At 36.3% G+C, this 16,796-nt stretch overlaps 1 protein-coding gene across 5 annotated transcripts in view; it reads right to left on the bottom strand.

Annotated features, from left to right (window-relative positions):
• VPS13B (vacuolar protein sorting 13 homolog B) overlaps positions 1-16,796 on the bottom strand; it is a 485,884-nt gene that overhangs the window by 83,027 nt on the left and 386,061 nt on the right. For all 5 annotated transcript variants that reach the window (XM_064442323.1, XM_064442322.1, XM_064442320.1 and 2 more), the window contains exons 36-37: positions 14,276-14,683; positions 1,958-2,157 (exon numbers count right to left, since the gene is read on the bottom strand). In XM_064442323.1, the coding sequence (XP_064298393.1) occupies positions 1,958-2,157; positions 14,276-14,683 (608 nt within the window). The remainder of the gene's footprint in view (positions 1-1,957; positions 2,158-14,275; positions 14,684-16,796) is intronic.

Here is a 16,796-nt window from a genome sequence, read left to right on the forward strand (position 1 = left end):
GGCAAGTAGACGTTCCTCTCCCCCAGCTTTGACAAGCAGAGCTGCTTTTTTCAAATTGAACTCCTGTTTGAGAGAATCGTGTATTATAATGGGGACAAGTCCTTTAGTCTTTATGTGCAGAAGCGGGCCCAGAAGCAAAAGGGAAGACAAGGAAGAAGTTGGCAATTAATAAAGAAATAAGATTTAGAAACAGTGTAGGATGAAATCAAAATCACCAGACAGTAACTTAAAAGTCCACGGTAAGGGTAGGAGTAAAGTAAACAACTCAGGTGTGCACATAAATAGCAGTGCAAACTTTTTTTCACTGTGGAATATCAATTTTCAAATATGTAAAAAAATCAGATGATGCCTGAAGGGAGTCTAGTACAGCTGTCAAGGTGGAAGCTTTTCCTTCCCCTGCATCTACATGTAAGCCCATGTTTATTTCCCTCTTGAAACCCAGCTACGCCAAGTCCTGAGCTAAGTAGTCCCACGCTACCCAGGTCATCTCCCTAATTCAGTGTGTCTCTACTGCAGTTTCTAGAGTACCTCTGGGCTCAGGGTCCCACACTTGGTCTAGCACCAACTCAAGGGAGCTCTGTGTCACCTAAGCTGATACCAGAGGCCTCAGTCCTCCACTGATGGAGGTGGGAGGAATGCTTCCCCTCCATCCCCACCTTTTCTTAATTTTATTTTTAGGCAGCTGGAACTCCAGAGCACGGAATTCCTACTACAATATTCACAGATGAGGCACCAATTTCACATAAGCTCTCTAGGTTCTGCTGCAATACAAATTAACAGTGGTAGAAGATGAGGTCATGTTCAGAGCTGGTAAAATCATTAGCTGTAAATAAATTAATTTGAAACAGAATTGCTATTGCTTTTGTCAGAGTTCTCAAATCTATTCTGCCAGACCAAATACTTAATTGTTTTCTGCAAAAGCTAATTATCCCCATATATACTCTAATAATAAATTACTTTCTCAGATTTATAGACATTTTTCTGGTCCTTGTCAAAACCCCCAAATTTTGGAAAAAACAAACCAAACCCAAACTTTTTATTATTAACAACATGTAGAGGTAATCAGCCAAGTACCTGTGAATAACAAATAAAAAAGAAGCAGAGAAACAAGTGTACTTAATTTATTCATTAAGATATAATTTTTTAAAATTTGTATTATTCAGTCAGCCCTATTCCCAGTGCTGTGGTTTTAAGAACTTCTAATGCCAATTCTGGGAAAGGACCTAATGACACGACTAAATGTCAAAATTTCCTTTTTGTGTTTTATATGCTTGATTTATATATTTATTTTAAAACATTTGGTGTGTATAGATACTACAATAAAAATAATTAAAACAAGACCTATCTTAAAGCCCACTTGTTTAAACCCCACAGAATCTATTTTTCATTTCAAGAACTCCCATGCTTCTTGGACCAGTTTCAAGCTGTGGGCACTTCCAAAAAGGAGAGGATAGCATGGAAAACTGAGTATTAATTGCTACAAACAACAGTTTGTAATTACTCCCCTGAGAAACTTGTGCAAGTTTAAAAAGAAAGGATATGTATTTCTTAAAGCTACCCCTAGGCATTACAGACACATAGCTCGTGGACAAACACACACACATCAGAACAGGGTCCTAGATATTAAGTGTTAGTAATTTGATCCAGTAGTTTTAAGGGAACACACACATACAGCTACAATACATAGCTGAAGCCGTATTTAAAAAACAAAAAAACCGAACCCCAAACCAAAAACACTGTACACAATTTTTCAATCAACAGTTTTACATGAAAGAACAGATACTTATTTTAAAAGGTAAAATAAAGACCACCAAAAAAAACCAAGCAAAAAACCCCAACCCAATGAACTGTTGTAGGCTGCAAAGCTTTACAGGCTTTAATGCAATTTATTTATGAAATCTCAATCATCCAAAGCTAGTCCAGCTCAATAGCAGAACCATAAGCATCTTATACAGACCTGCAGCAGTCCTCCTCTCAAATCGATGTATATTTTTGGAATAGATTGCTCTGGGCCAGGATCACCACTGTGCTTACACCACTTGGCTTCCACATTAACAGAGCAGCAAAAAGGGCCCATTAGAGATCTGGCTCTTTCTTTGAGACTTGTTCTAAGTAGGAAATCTTTTATATCAAGGACAAAAGACGATCCATGGATTCCTAAAAACAGAGAGAGCAACAATTATCCTGCTGGTTGTTATTCTGCCAACATTTATGTGCTTGTTTCCTGAATTCACTTCACCATGAGCCTGAGAATCTCTGCCCACAAGCAACTACTCACACAAGTAGTCCCACTGACTTTCATGGAAATACTTGCGTGGACAACCGCTCTCCTCTCCAAGTAAGAGCATCACGGTTGGGTGACAAGACTTGACACTTTTTTTTTTAGCTTGCTTTTCCGACACTATTGAGCACACTTTACACAGTGTTGCAGTTATGGAAGCAGGTATGTCTCATGCACATTCCTTACAAAGAACTATTTGCCAAAACCATTACGACTTTTTGCGTGTGAGTATTTTAAGGTTTATGAGAAGAGACATTTTTCATTAAACTATGAAATTTTTTTCAAAAGAGTATATTAAGAACAAGAGCAGCTGCTTCACTTGATTATATTTTAAACTGATAGGAAAAAGTTACTTTGAACGATTCTCTCTGCTTTCGTTCAGGTTAGTTATAAAATATTGCCTTGCTAGACTTTGGAGTGCTTAGTAGGAGAATAACGGTAATGTTTGAATTCAAATAATTCAAAACAATTACTGTAACTCAAAATATATAACATGTGTTTACCTAAAAACCAGTTCAATCTAAACTTTTCACATCATAACCATTTGCACTTTACATAGTTTTATAAAACATAAAAATGATAATGGCAGGTTAGATTTATGACAGAACTTATGTACTCTTATTAAAGACAAAAACATTTTTAGGAAAGAAACACTCACTAGAGATGTCACATCTCTTGTGAATTTAATTACTGCAAATCACTGTTTAATAAAACAAACCATACTTAATACCTCTATTTCTTTTGTATATTTATATGAAAAGGACTACATCTGAGGTTGGGTTAATTTTTTCTCTTGTGCTCATACTTGGATTCAACACTGAATATTGAATGTCACCATACTGTATAATGCCTATGGCTTATTTTTCTAATGAAACTGGATATTTACCAAAGGCAAAAGATTAAAAACACCTAAGGCTTACATACAGATGTTTCAAGGTACAGGTCCATTCTATATTTCCATACCTTTGCTGGTAGAAAAATCCCACAAAAATACAACTTACTGTTTTGAATACATGCACTAAGACTTCTATGAATCTCCTTTAGAATCCAGAACGAAGTCTGTCTGCATCCTGGGAATTATGATTTCATAATGCTGAGAAATAGTTTATACAATGGAGGGAAATATACTGGATTTTTTTTTTTAATCCTACATCCACTAGGAAGGTGATCCAACAGTTCCTATACCAAGAATGGCATTGAACTGTATTCAACCAGAGTAGAAACCACAAACAAGAAGAATCTCTCCCTTGAGCAGTCTGGAGTTTAGTAAGAATGATCAAGGGCTCGAGTGGACCTGTGTCCCATGCCAATCAACTGGACTGTTGTCACTGATTGGAAAACGGGTTTTAGCTCTGGGTTATTTAGTCTGGCTTCTGAACCCCTGCATCTGGTCTCATGTGCAGCAGGTTTATACAACAGAAACGGTTTAGTGTTTTCTTTGACACTGAACTTCAGTGATAATCAAGAAAACCAATATCAACACACCCTGACGCCTCTGCTTTTGGTACTGGTTCATACTTGATTCTATAAACTGTGGAATGAAGCAGCTGCACATACAGTCTTAAACCAAGAGAGTTATTTTTATGGGAAGGGCTCACCCTCACCCTACTATGCTCAGTCTAGTTATTTTAAGAAGCACTACAATGTTTGGAAACTAATTTTTTTAATGTTCTACATGGAACTTTGATTTTAAAGAGGAGAAATTCTCAGTAACTATTGCACAATTCTGCAACATACAGAAATGTTCTATAGTTTTATTGGAATATGTGCCAAGTTGCAGAAATAACAAAAGGGAAAAAGGAATGCCACAATACAAGTGGTTTTATTTATGTTTTCTTTCACTGGGATTACACTTGGAAGGATTATGCTCTGCAGTCTTTTTCTGTTGTCATCTCAGCTCCATAAAGTACAAAGAAAACACAATATCCAACGGCTTAGAAACAGAACTGAGCATTCAGCACATAATACTGCTGGTTCAAAATCAGCAGTGCCTTTCTCAAGCACTATGTAAACAATGAGAAATGAAGACACAATTAAGAATAAGGAAGTGTTGGTAAATTTTAAATAAATTAAATATTACAAGACACATCCATGGATTGTGTTCTACAAATACCAGGAAAAGCTCAGGGTGTCAATGAGTGATTTTTCTTTTTCTTGCTGTGACCCAAATTTTCTTGTAATAGGCAAGAATCACACCCTCAACCTTCCTAGCAGTTATATCTACATGCCCTTTTGGGAAGGATGTGACTCTCAGTATAAAAACCACGGTGCTCTTAATAAAAAAAACAAATGCAGAGAGCATTCAGACAAACTTGCACAAAGTAATGTCTTGAGGAAGCTTAAACAAAATTAATGAAGAACAACAAGTATGCACAAACCCTAAAAAGCAACAGTAAGCAAAGAGATCTCTGGGCCTGAGGGAAGCTTCGATGGGGTACCACTACTATGGAAATCCTAAAAGGACATCAGAAAAAGAATAATCTCACATCCTAAGGGAAGGGAGTGAAGAAATACCAGTATATACTAGAAGCGAGCTTATTTTAGGATTACCAAATGCCATACTAACATTCAAAGTATATGCTCAGTTAGTGAAGTTGCTTTCCTATGACTAAAACAATCATCTCAGAAAGGTAAAGATGCAAAATAATTCTCTATTTTCTTCCCTCCCACACACTATTTGCAGTCAGTCCTTTCATGCATCTCTCACAAACTTCTGTTGTAGAATTCTAACCAGTTTAAACAGATTAAATCGAAGTCTCCATTTGAAGTGAACTTCAGATGGCACCACACAGAAGTAATATATCTTCATAAACGATTGTTGTGATATGTAGAAGTTAACTTGCTCTGTTTGGATCATTGCTCTTGAACACCAACACACTTTTCAGTACGTGCAATAATTTACTTCTAGGAACAAATAGTTTCATGACTTTTAAAACAGTCCTCCAAGAGACTAATAAATATGAAGCACTTGCTTTGGACAGTGTTTAAAAAATGCTGCCAGCCCTCCACTGTCAGACTCCACCCAGACCCACAACAGCACCGCAACGTGCTGCCACGCTGAGCAAAATGCAACTTACACCAGGCTTCTGCATGCATTGGAAGGCTTACCTTTATGACATATGCTTAAAAGGAATATCCAGGTATTTTTATATGTAGGAGGGTTTGAAGAAAAGCTAGCACTTGCTTGGTAATGTCAAGAAATTAATTTGCTCAGAAATTAAAATGGAGATCATTACAACAGAATAGTGAAGAAAATTTACTAAAAGAGATTTGCTTTGATATTCTAACATCTTTCTTCTTTGAGTCAGTAGAGACTTGATTTATGCTTTTACAAAGACACAGAATCTGAGTACACTAAATATAGTCATATTAGGGTTTATATTAACAATAATATATTAGCATTTACCAATAATAGGAGGCTCTGTGTTTGTTAAACTTCCCTGTGTACCTAAATCCATTTGTGTGTACAGGAAAAAACAAGAGCTGGCCCATTTCAATAGACACAGCAAATACATTAAACAACCCTTGCCTTACAGTGACAATCACTTAGTGTTTAGGCAAAACAGGTGTTGAGAGAGAGTTCTGTTATTTTTCCTGGTTCGCAGACAAAGGGAGAGACAATGTTTTGACATTAACTACGACTTTCTGTTTTCAAAAAGATATTAAAATACTGATACTTGTATCAACTCCAAATGAAACAAGTAGAAATGTAGCAGGAGTTTTTTCTCTTCTATTATGCTCTGTGCATTTGCTCTTCCTTTGATAGCTGCAAATCCTGTTTGGTTCACTGCACTGTCACCTAATACAACATAGAGCATGATTTTAACTGGCAAACTTCTATATGGGAGAAGAGTTTTAAGAAAATGGAAACACGTGTATTATAATAAATACAGCAAATGGCACTGGACTAGAGCTGAGCTATCTTTTGAAAAGCTTCTTGGAAACTAGTAGCTTTGTTGCAAACCATAGCGCTATGAAGAAAACTGATTTTCTGAGTTTGGGGCAGCTTGGAAGCAAGACTGTGTCCCAGAGCACAGAGCCTGCCACGCTGGTCTGGACTGGGCAAGATGCGTGTGAGCGATGTGGTCTGCCCCAACTGCAGCAGCTGGCGGACTGCATTCCCACCCAAAGGATTGCGGTGCACTCTGAAGGAGGAAGTCCCGGCTCTCCCATGGGCCCTCCATGCCTGGGCGGCAGAGATACAAGCTGGCTGCTGAAGCTTAATTAGCAATTGGTTTTCCTTACTAACTTCTGCTTTAATGTTGGACATTACTAAGGTGATAATCTGTGATATTTGCTTCTGAGCATTCACTGTTTATATTTGCAACTTCATTAGCTGGTTTAAGGTTATCAACGATACTAAGACAGCTTTGAACATGTAAATATGTTATTATAGCTAATATATTGATACAGTTATCTACAAGATTTTTTTCCTGTTAAGAAAACTTCAGATACATCATGTAATGAGTAGTCATGCTACAGTTACACTGCTCTGTTGACAGGTATCCTCTACAAAGCAGCTTCTGAGAAGAAAGGATAACAAAGCTATGAAAACAATTACAGGGGAAATAGTGCAGTTAATTTAAGAGTCAGCCAATTTATTCAACCCTGGAAACAGCAGTAGCAAACAAATGGTGAGATGTAGTAAAGGACAGTTTTCCAGGAGAGTTTTAGTTAACAAACCACTGACTGCACTGGATTTCTCATTATTGTTGAGCTGAATCTTATGATAGTTCATTCTCCCCACGAGAACAATATTTACACATTACCAATTAACCGTTCTTTCGTGAAAGAGAACTTTTCAGCATTACATGGGGACACATGTGGGCTCTGTAAAAATATGAGATGTGTAACACACGGTAAACAGAAAGTAATGATCTTAAACAGGCCAAACCCTTGAATTCGTCACTAATAAATGTCCCCATGCATTCAGCAGTCCTGGCTGTTGGGAGCCTGTTTTCTTCAAATACTTCAAACACTAAAATCCAGGAACATTTATTATTTTAATCCATTACAGGCAGTACTTGATTTAACTTTATTGGTTGTGGTGGTGGTAGTGGTTATAGTGGGGGTAAAGCTATGTTCTTTTACACATCATTTCAAAAGGGCTTAATTATATTTTATAGCTCAGGCCAGGAATCTTGCTTGTTTTGTATCTAACAAGGTTCAAATGGAGTTCAGGTCAGTGATGAATCAGAAGAGAAGTCAAAGATGGTTATCTGTTTGAAATGAGCTCATCTCCCTTAAAGAATAACTGGGCAGGTACATCATGTTCATTACACTACTGCATACTAAATAGCTGAAAAATCTCAATTAACTTGTTGGTTTGGCAATTTTGGATTTTGTGATGCCTGATCAGAGAGGGCATAACACAGTTAAGATCTACAGGGATTTTCATTTTTGGTCAAGGCTATCTTTGGTATATAAAAATTTAGAATATATTTGTAAAGGTCTATATTGCCCCATCTTATTCTAATTACGTGGAGAAAAATGCATAATGGTAACCTACAAAAACAGTGTTCATTTTGCATCCGTGAGTCCAGCTTTCAAAACTGAGTGCTATACTGACATGAGTAATTCTTGGTTCTCGTATCATAAAGATTTTACTTTTAGATGTCAGCAGTTTTCAGAGAAGTGACTAAACATTCTTACCCAGCTTTACAGACGGGCATGGAGAAGTTCTTCTATTTAAAAAAATCTATGTATTTTCACATCTCAGTTTTAGGCAGATGGTTGAAAATTTTGGTTTATTTTCAGGAGACAGCTGGTACCTACAACAGTCACCGATTTATAAAGTTGTAGATGCTTATCACTACTGAAAAATCAGACATTGAATGGTTGCACAGTAAATGAAGCATTACAAAATAGTGGATGCCACTCAAAATGTAGGCCTATATAATTGCCACAACACTGAATTAGAATTACAGCTTTGGTGTCTTACTCCTCTGTTCTATATTTGATTCACTGGATTTCAACTTCTTTAATAAACTAAATAGTCCATAAACCAGAAGGTAACTTTTCTTTATAAAGAAACCATCCTGAAGATAGTGCCTGGCATCACCTGAGCTGTTTGAGCCTCTATAACCCAGTGAATTACACTTGTGGAAGTCCAAGGTTTGACAGATAGACCCAGGCCACACAAACTGAACCAGTTTCCCTCCACTCTTGGGATGTTGTTCCCCAGGATTAATGCCAGTCCAGGTCCAGACTCTTATTTTCCAATCTTCTCATCCCTTTGATCCTTCTTCCCCCTCTCTCCTTTATATAATTCTATGAATTAACTTTTGTGCCAGCCTGGTCATTAACATGTACCTGTCCAGTGAGCCAGCTGAAGGAGACGATCTTGCTGGAAACTTTTCTTCCTGTTGGGTTAGTTTTCAGATTGATCAGTGCCCTGACTCAACTCAATGAACAGCTGCCCGAGTAACAGAGCTAGCACAAAGCAGGGTGTGCAAGTGTGTGGCCGCAGTAACCTAAACTTATTATATAACTGCACCTTTTGTTTGGGCAGCAAGCTGGCAATCTCATCCCAGAAAAATTTCTTGTCATAGAAAAAGAAGAAACATGTTGCCAGTATGTCAACAATTTAAACAATTTAAGGATCTGGTCCTTAAGACTGGGTGATAATGCCTAATCTCTGTGCTCTGTACCTCATACTGCAAAATGTAGATTGAACTGGACAAATTGCACAGAAAGCATAAAAAGTAAAAAGAAAACATTCAGCTTTCACTGTTTCTGTATTTCCTCATGGATGTGAATATTCTATAGAATTGACTACCATGAAAATGCTCTATTGTCTACTACTGCCACATATAGCACTGGGATCCGCATAACAAAAGAAATTCCAGTCTCAGAAAAATATGCAATTACTTTCACAACAAAAGCTGAAGAGATTACAAGAACAACCATATTTGTTCTGAATCAAATTTCATTTGGAGTCCACTTCTTAAAGTCAAGTTACTTAAACTGTAAAAGCAGTTCTACAAAATTAGTACACACTGTCTTAAATCAACAACCTACAGCTAACTTTTTCTTCTTTTTTTTCCCCCCCAAGTTAACATGCTAGATCATCAGTAGCAATTCTGAACCCTGTTACAAAGTACCAGTAGGGACTCTGACCAGGATTAATAGTGGTACTCAGTCCTGGGATTAGGTGGTGTCTTGTTTCATGGATTTTAGGCCATCTGTTCTTCCCTCCTACATTATACTCCTGCAGAACTATAAACGCACCTCTACCTCAGGGACTATAGAAAGGAATTAGAATTCTTCTGCTTTTCATTATCACAAGATTCAGTAACTCATTTCATTGTCAGGATAATCCCCTTTTACTCTTTCTTTTGCGCTTGCAGGGTATGCCAATATGACAAATAAAATCCCAGATGTTAGAGACCTGATGAGGTCTCCACCTTTTCTTGAGTGTTGGGTTTAAGCTACTTGGGACACAGTGTCAAATCTGACAGGACCCTGATGCCCACACCCAATATTCATTAAGGTCTGTTAGTGATTTGTATAGCTGTCTACAAGCTGCACTTCCACCTCAATCCTCAGTGGCCATTTAAATATTTAGTTTGTCCTCTGGCTTTTACTGACAAAGAATTAATTTCCTATTGTTCAAGTGTTGGAAAGAGTTTATATTTCTTTCTAAAAGTAACAAAGGTCTTCTGGGTGTTGTAAATGGCTTGTTACTGCTGCATATTATTTTAGGTAGTCATATCTAATTTAATGTTTTATTTCCCCATGGGCTAACTTGCATATCTGCAGCATCCAAAGGCTATGACAACGCCTTAGCAGAGTTTTCTCGAGAGAGTCAGTTAGCTCCAAAATGAAGTTTGGTCTTTGCTCTATACCAATTAATAGCTGCATTTAATTTTTAATATTTCTGTAAAGTATCTTAACTATGTAATTTCTTGCAGCTTTAGTAAAAATACTTGCGATCATCGTACGCTCAACTAGTGTTTATTTTTTTCCTTTATTTATATGCTAAAGTAATCATCTCTGCATACGGGACAAAGGGCTGGGGAATTCTGTCTATGATCTTTGGAATATTTTATGTCCGTAACTCTCTTGGTTCAGACACTGAACAGCAAGACTTCCCTCCTGTGTCCAGCCAGAGCAAAATAAAGCTCCACCGACAGGCTACAGGCTTCTTGCTGTCTTTCACTCTGGGGAGAGTACAGTCCTCGACTTCTCTCATTTATCCGCTCTTTTGGCAGGTAGGTAGCGCTAATTTCAACACCAAACCTAAATTAATGGAAAGCCGTATGTTTAGAATTGCATTCTACTTCCTAGTATTTATTGCTAAAAATTATTTCAACTTTAAAGTCATGTGACTGTTCTGGAGTGAGCTACGTACCTGAAGTGTGATACCAAGCAAACTCAAATCTGACTGGGTACGTGGCACTCGAGAGCTCTAGACACTTTGTAGAAGATGCCACTTACTTCAGAGGGCAAAAATCACTGAACCACATCTAACGATAGTTCTTGAACCTGGGATTTTCATCAACAGTACAGATAAGCTGCCAAAAATGAGCTAAATGCTTGTTATTTGCTTGTATGAAACGGGTACAAGTTTTAACTTTTAACTTAACTTGTACTTAAGCCACAAAATATAAAATTACTATAGATAATTACTTTATTTAACATCAGTATGACTTAAACTCCTGCCCTTAAGGGTCTCAGAAAAACTATACTGGTAGCCTGTTCTAAGGTAAAATTAAGAATACCTTTATTTTGGAAAAGGGATTTTGTTTTGGTTTGTTTTTTGCCAATACATTGCACCACATTCTACGATAGTATTACTTTACTAAAACCAGAATAGTCGGGATTTCGCCATAAGAACAGAGGAGAACATAAGTATTCTAGCAGAAATAGTAACCATGTTGTTATAAGTAACAGTTGTATTAAAACATGAAAAACGTCCAAAAAACAAAGTCCCTTGACACAATAAAGGTTTGGAGTTATATAACACTGCAGCAGGATATGTAGAAACAGAGGTCTTTTAATTTGATCCAATTGCAATATGAGTGTTCAACACAAGTTATTTTGTTAAAAGTGAAATAATTTGACTAATTAGCCCCTTTTTTTCAGAAGCTACATCTTTTTAATTTCATAAGAAATTAAGAAGAAAAATTAACACAGAAGGCCTTTAGCTTCCATGGTTAAACCAGGGAAGTCTAGAGGGAAAACTGATAATTAAAAAGTTATATGGCAAGCTTCTTTCTTAATTTCAGCTGAAAAAATCAAAGCATTACACAAGGTCACGCACTCTTGTTTTTCCCCTATAAGGGAGGAAAAATGCTGACAATACATTCTTGCAAGGATTTTTTTTTGCAAAATAATTCCTAGCAAATAGGATTCCTTACAAACCAACTTCATCTCCTACATTAAAACTCATCTGGAAAAGGGGTCGTTTACACTGTTTATAAAAACACTGCCACATAAAATGTGTAAAAAAACCATATTTCACTAAAAATAGCTTGCGTAAGTAAGGGATTAGAGTAGTTTCTACTGCTATAATTGTTCCTTTGTAGTTTTTTCCATGATGTTTTTGAACAGTGTTTTTAACTATGTTTATTAAAGTCAGCACATCAAAAAGGATCAAAGAGAAAACTAGTGAGAACCAAAGAAACCCCAAGCGTATTGTGTTGTCTCACTGGGGAGTTATGCAGATTAAAGTAAACAAGTGCAAATTGTTGAGGTTTTAATGAAAATTTTCTACAATTATTGTATCTGAAGTCATTCTATATAATAACATCTGTACAGCAGATGGCCATACTGTACAAAAGGCAAGCAATGCTCCTTTTTCTTCCTCTGTTTTAACAGTACATCTGAGATGACTACTTTTGTCATTGTGCTTAGTTTGGTTCAGCAAATAATTCGTAAAATGCAGCTGCTGCAGATGGTCACAATAGTTATTTGACTGTAAAATCAAAGACACAGTGAAGTATTTGCGTATTAGTTTCATTCTATAAAAAAAACAATCTGACATTAACCCTGTTCAGCTCAAAAGGTATATCTATAAAACTTTTTGTAAAAAGAAAAGTAGAGAAGAACTGACATATTTAAATGCTCCTTGCTCCCAAGACAGAGCTACTATGCTTTTTTCTGATTGAGTTAGCTTGCATAATTTCTTTGCAATAATAAAACAAATCTAGTTAGTAACTGTGGTGGAATTCTAGAGTATTTTTAACACAAGATTATAATACCGGTTCCCCCACACTGAGAAATTTATCTTCTTTCCTGAAGTTAAAATTTCCACTTTGGTCTCTATCAGAACTTCAATGTCAAATTAATAATTTTAAATAAAAAGCCAAGCAATTTATTAAAAGATTTTTTGACAGTTTCAATCAGTTTTGTGGAATTGTGTCTTTTGCGCTTCTTCAAGCTTAAAAAGAATTTATCGTACTGTCACAATAGCATGCAAAACCTCATGCACATGTATTTTTTGTTTTTACAAAGCAAAGATAAGGCAACTTTAACTGGAAAAAATGTGAGAAGAGTCTGTTGATGTCTATTGTCTGGTTATCAAAGTTCTTCATATAGAATAACTGATTTCCATTTTCATTAGATTCAACATCAGTACTGCTTTACTTAACAATGCTTGCTAGACTACAAACATACAGAAGATTCATGTATATCTTGTGACATGAAAAATAAAGATTGGCTTTCTCAATCTGCCAGAAGAATTAAGAAATAGAACTTTGTAGCAGAATGTTTCTGAGGCTTAATGTGCAAGGCAAGGTATGTCCTCCTTCTGGGAGGACAAAAAACTCCAGGCTAAGTGATATACACTGCTGAGTTTGCTAAATTGCTTTATAGTACAGTGACGGAATGGGCTCAGCTTTGATGTACTGAAGCTTGCTGTGGACACACCATAATGTACCATGGGACAGATAATGTATAAATGATAGAGGGGAAGTGATGGAAGGAAAGAGGATTATTACACAGAAAGAAAACTAGAACTACTTAAAGGACATTAAAAAGGCCTTTTACTCTGTTGCATTGCTTCCTATGCTAGGGTTGCGATCCGATTGGAAAAGCGTGGGAACGCAGGCACTGTTCCTGCCTGCAATGCTGTTTATTTTTGGATAAATCAAGAGTTTCAGGCTCCAGCACTTTCACAGGCTTTCATGTCCTATGAACCTTAAATTTTTCATTTTTAACTTTTAATACAGTAAAGAAGCACTGAAACTTGCTGGCCTGAGGAGAAATACTTCTGATGAAAAAGAAATAAATCACCACCTCACTTGGCCTACAACTTGTTCCTCTCAGCTACAGACCGTTTTACCTCGCAAGCTACTCTGCCAACTACCTACATCTGGCTCATCTCCACGTCATGTAAATGTACCATCTTATTAATTTTATTAAAAGACTAATAAAACAATTTACAAAGACACTCAAAATGTCTTCATTTTAAATGAGTCTCTGGTATCCTGTTAATAGTACCCAAGGTGTAAAGTTTCCTTGCAGTTCTGCTATAATGAGGCTGGAGTGCCTTTTTTTTTTCCCTGGGTGACTCTCAGCTGTGCAGAGGAAGCATGTAAAAATTTAAAACTTCATAAGCCTGGAGGAGAATAATTGTATGACCCAATATTTACATAGTAGCACATGTCAGGGCTCTGAACAATTATTTTTGTGTTTTTTGGTTTTTTTTTAAACAGAAATATAGGGGCCTAAAAAGAAATTGTAGCTATAGAGTGAAAACTGTCAAAATTTTGCCCTTTATGTTATGTGCTGAATTATCAGAATACCAGAATAGTGGTTCCATCAATAAATAAGTAATTACAAGCTAGGGGATATTAAATAAAAAATTAAGCACTCTTGGGTGCTACCTCACTGAAAGGAAAATTCAGGTAATGGAATCTATCAGGGATTTGCTATTTTCTGTTGTGGATTTATTATGTTAGCTAGAGGAGCTCCCCTCAATGCCCACGCTTTGAAATGGTTACTAGACCACCGCTTGAACAAATCAGTAGCACTTTCAAAAACTCTTACCTGCAGTTTTATGTCCACTTTTAATATTCAGGCTCCCACTGAGGTTTGATAAAGAGACTAACAAACAAGGTTTACTGGGATGTGGGATCGTTTCCATTGAAACAACCATTTGAACAGTGTGAATGGAAATTTTCTGGAAGCAGGAAAGGGCTCGCCACAAGTTTTCCTGAACTGAAGCCTTTTGTGCAGCATTGGTGTGCGCTGCAGGTAGCAAATCCTTTGTACTGGGGTGTTTCGTTATCGAAGTGACATCCTCATCTGGGATAATGCGAGCTGACTGAGCACCCTCCTTCCTGGGCTCATCATCATTTGTGGTTACGATTTTCTTCAAAAACTGGTTTATTTGATCAAGCCTGACAAAACTGAGATTTGCTTTCAAAGGTTTTGATATGTCCACATTTATGTCAGCTGTAGGAAAGAATTGGAGAAAGAAATATGAGAAGCTATAGTGCAATTATTTAAGCAATGTAAAAATATTAGGCATTTAGTAGAGATAACATGTTTCAGTAAAAAGATTGAATCAATGGTAAAACATAATGAAATAACGTTTTTAGGAATAGATCTGAATTAAAACACCATGAAAAGAACTATAAGCAATCTTCACTATATACCGTTTCAAATTAAGAAATGTGTCACAATGTCGATCTTATTTCCTTGTTTCTTCCCTGGGATCACCACAGCTATCCAAAAGACACGCATTTTATTTGAGTGTGTAGGAAGGTAAATACATTAGTCCTTTTGTGTCAGAATGAAAATATACTTCACATTCTCTTGAGTTTTACATCCAGTAGAACTATTTGAATAAACTCCAAAGGCAACAGCGAACATTTTCAACACATTTAAATGAGAGAAAAACATGCATATTATATTGTTTCCTAAGCAGCTAATATGCAGTATTCTTCAATGCAGTTTCAACATAAAATGTGAAATAAAAAGCAAGTATAAAAACTGTGGTATGTTTAGATTTCTTTCTTTTCCAGGGAGATTAGAATAACCTAATATTTTTGAAATGTTATTTGTCTCCTTAGTAAAGAATTTTGGTACTTTCCAGACTGCTAAAAGTCTCAGAGAATTTTTAGAAATCGCAAATAATATGAACTACATTGACAACAGTGAAATTTTAGTAGCCGAGATGTTGCAATTAGCAAGATTATTTCACAGGTGGGAAGCAGGATTTTATGATTGTTGAAACTTATTTCTGTGCTGGTATCTGCCCCTTTATCAGTACATTACACTTCATTACAGAAATCCAGCTTTAACTTAGTTTTTATAACTTTTCATTTCAAATTCAGCTTTCACCTAGTAATGAGACAGCTACCCTGGGCAGGGGGAAAAGTTTGCTTTTCACTTTGCTGTTTGATTCCCACCACCCGACCCCCAGGAACCAAATATTATTAAAATTCTGTGCATATATCTTATATTAATACATATCATATATGAAATGCTCAGACAAAACAGCACTACTTAGTTTCAAGTTTCATTACAAATATATAGGAAACAGTGTTTGCTGAAGTTTTTACACAGATGAATGAATGAATGAATGAATATTTCACCAAAATTCAGTCTTAGTTTCAAGTTATCCAGGATCATGTTCTACTCTTCACGCTGATGCAAACTGATGAGCTCGATTCTTCCACTCTTTAGGTAAATTACAAGTTTTTACAACAACAGTAAAAGGCTGCAGGAGCAGAGCTTCAGAGCTGCTCTGAAGCATAGGTTTTTACTGACTTCAGAGAGTCCCAGGCACACAACAAAGCACTTCTCTGACCCTCCAAAATATCTGAGAGTTCTAAATCTCAGTTATAAGCTTTGGTATCTGACTAGATAAGTCTCTGAATTATAAACTAGCACTTTTTCTACAAAGATAAGAGAAACTTATTAGTGGCCATGTAAGATTTGCTACAGCTGAATTAAAAACCCCAAAACAATCTTAGAAAAATCTGTAGTACTCCACAAGCCACAGCTGACTGAAATTTAAGACTGAAAAGCTATTTTAATCGTAACTTAAAATTTTAATTAATGGTTTTCTGAAAATGCTTTCTCTTGTGTTAAAAGTGTTCCATGCTGAACTAGAAACTGTTACAAAACACTAGCTGGCATGTGGGCCTAGTAGAACGGCAAATATCAAAGCTCGAAAGCTGGAGATTAGAAAAGAGCAAGATTTTTAGGCATCCAAACCCACACATGAACAACTTAGAAGATTTTTCAAAATACTTATGTATTTTGAAAATTAAAATTGTAATTAAATTGTTATTAAAAACAGATATTTTTAATTAAAACGAAGGGAAGAAAAATGTCATAATATATTTGAAAATCTCTCCACCCTTCTTGGCACTAAAGAATACCCCAAGACTTGCCTGCCTTTTTGCACACATCATTGGTCCTCTCCTCCCTTTGAATGAAGAAAGGAGATTTACAAAGAAAGTAGAAACCATGTGACATTATGATATTAATTTACCTAGGATACTCAAATGGAAAGGAGCGTTATTCTAATGAAAGGTTTTTTTTTTTTTAAAAAAAC

The sequence above is a fragment of the Phalacrocorax carbo genome, chromosome 2 (assembly GCF_963921805.1).
Source record: "Phalacrocorax carbo chromosome 2, bPhaCar2.1, whole genome shotgun sequence".
In the NCBI taxonomy this organism is placed as follows: domain Eukaryota; kingdom Metazoa; phylum Chordata; class Aves; order Suliformes; family Phalacrocoracidae; genus Phalacrocorax; species Phalacrocorax carbo.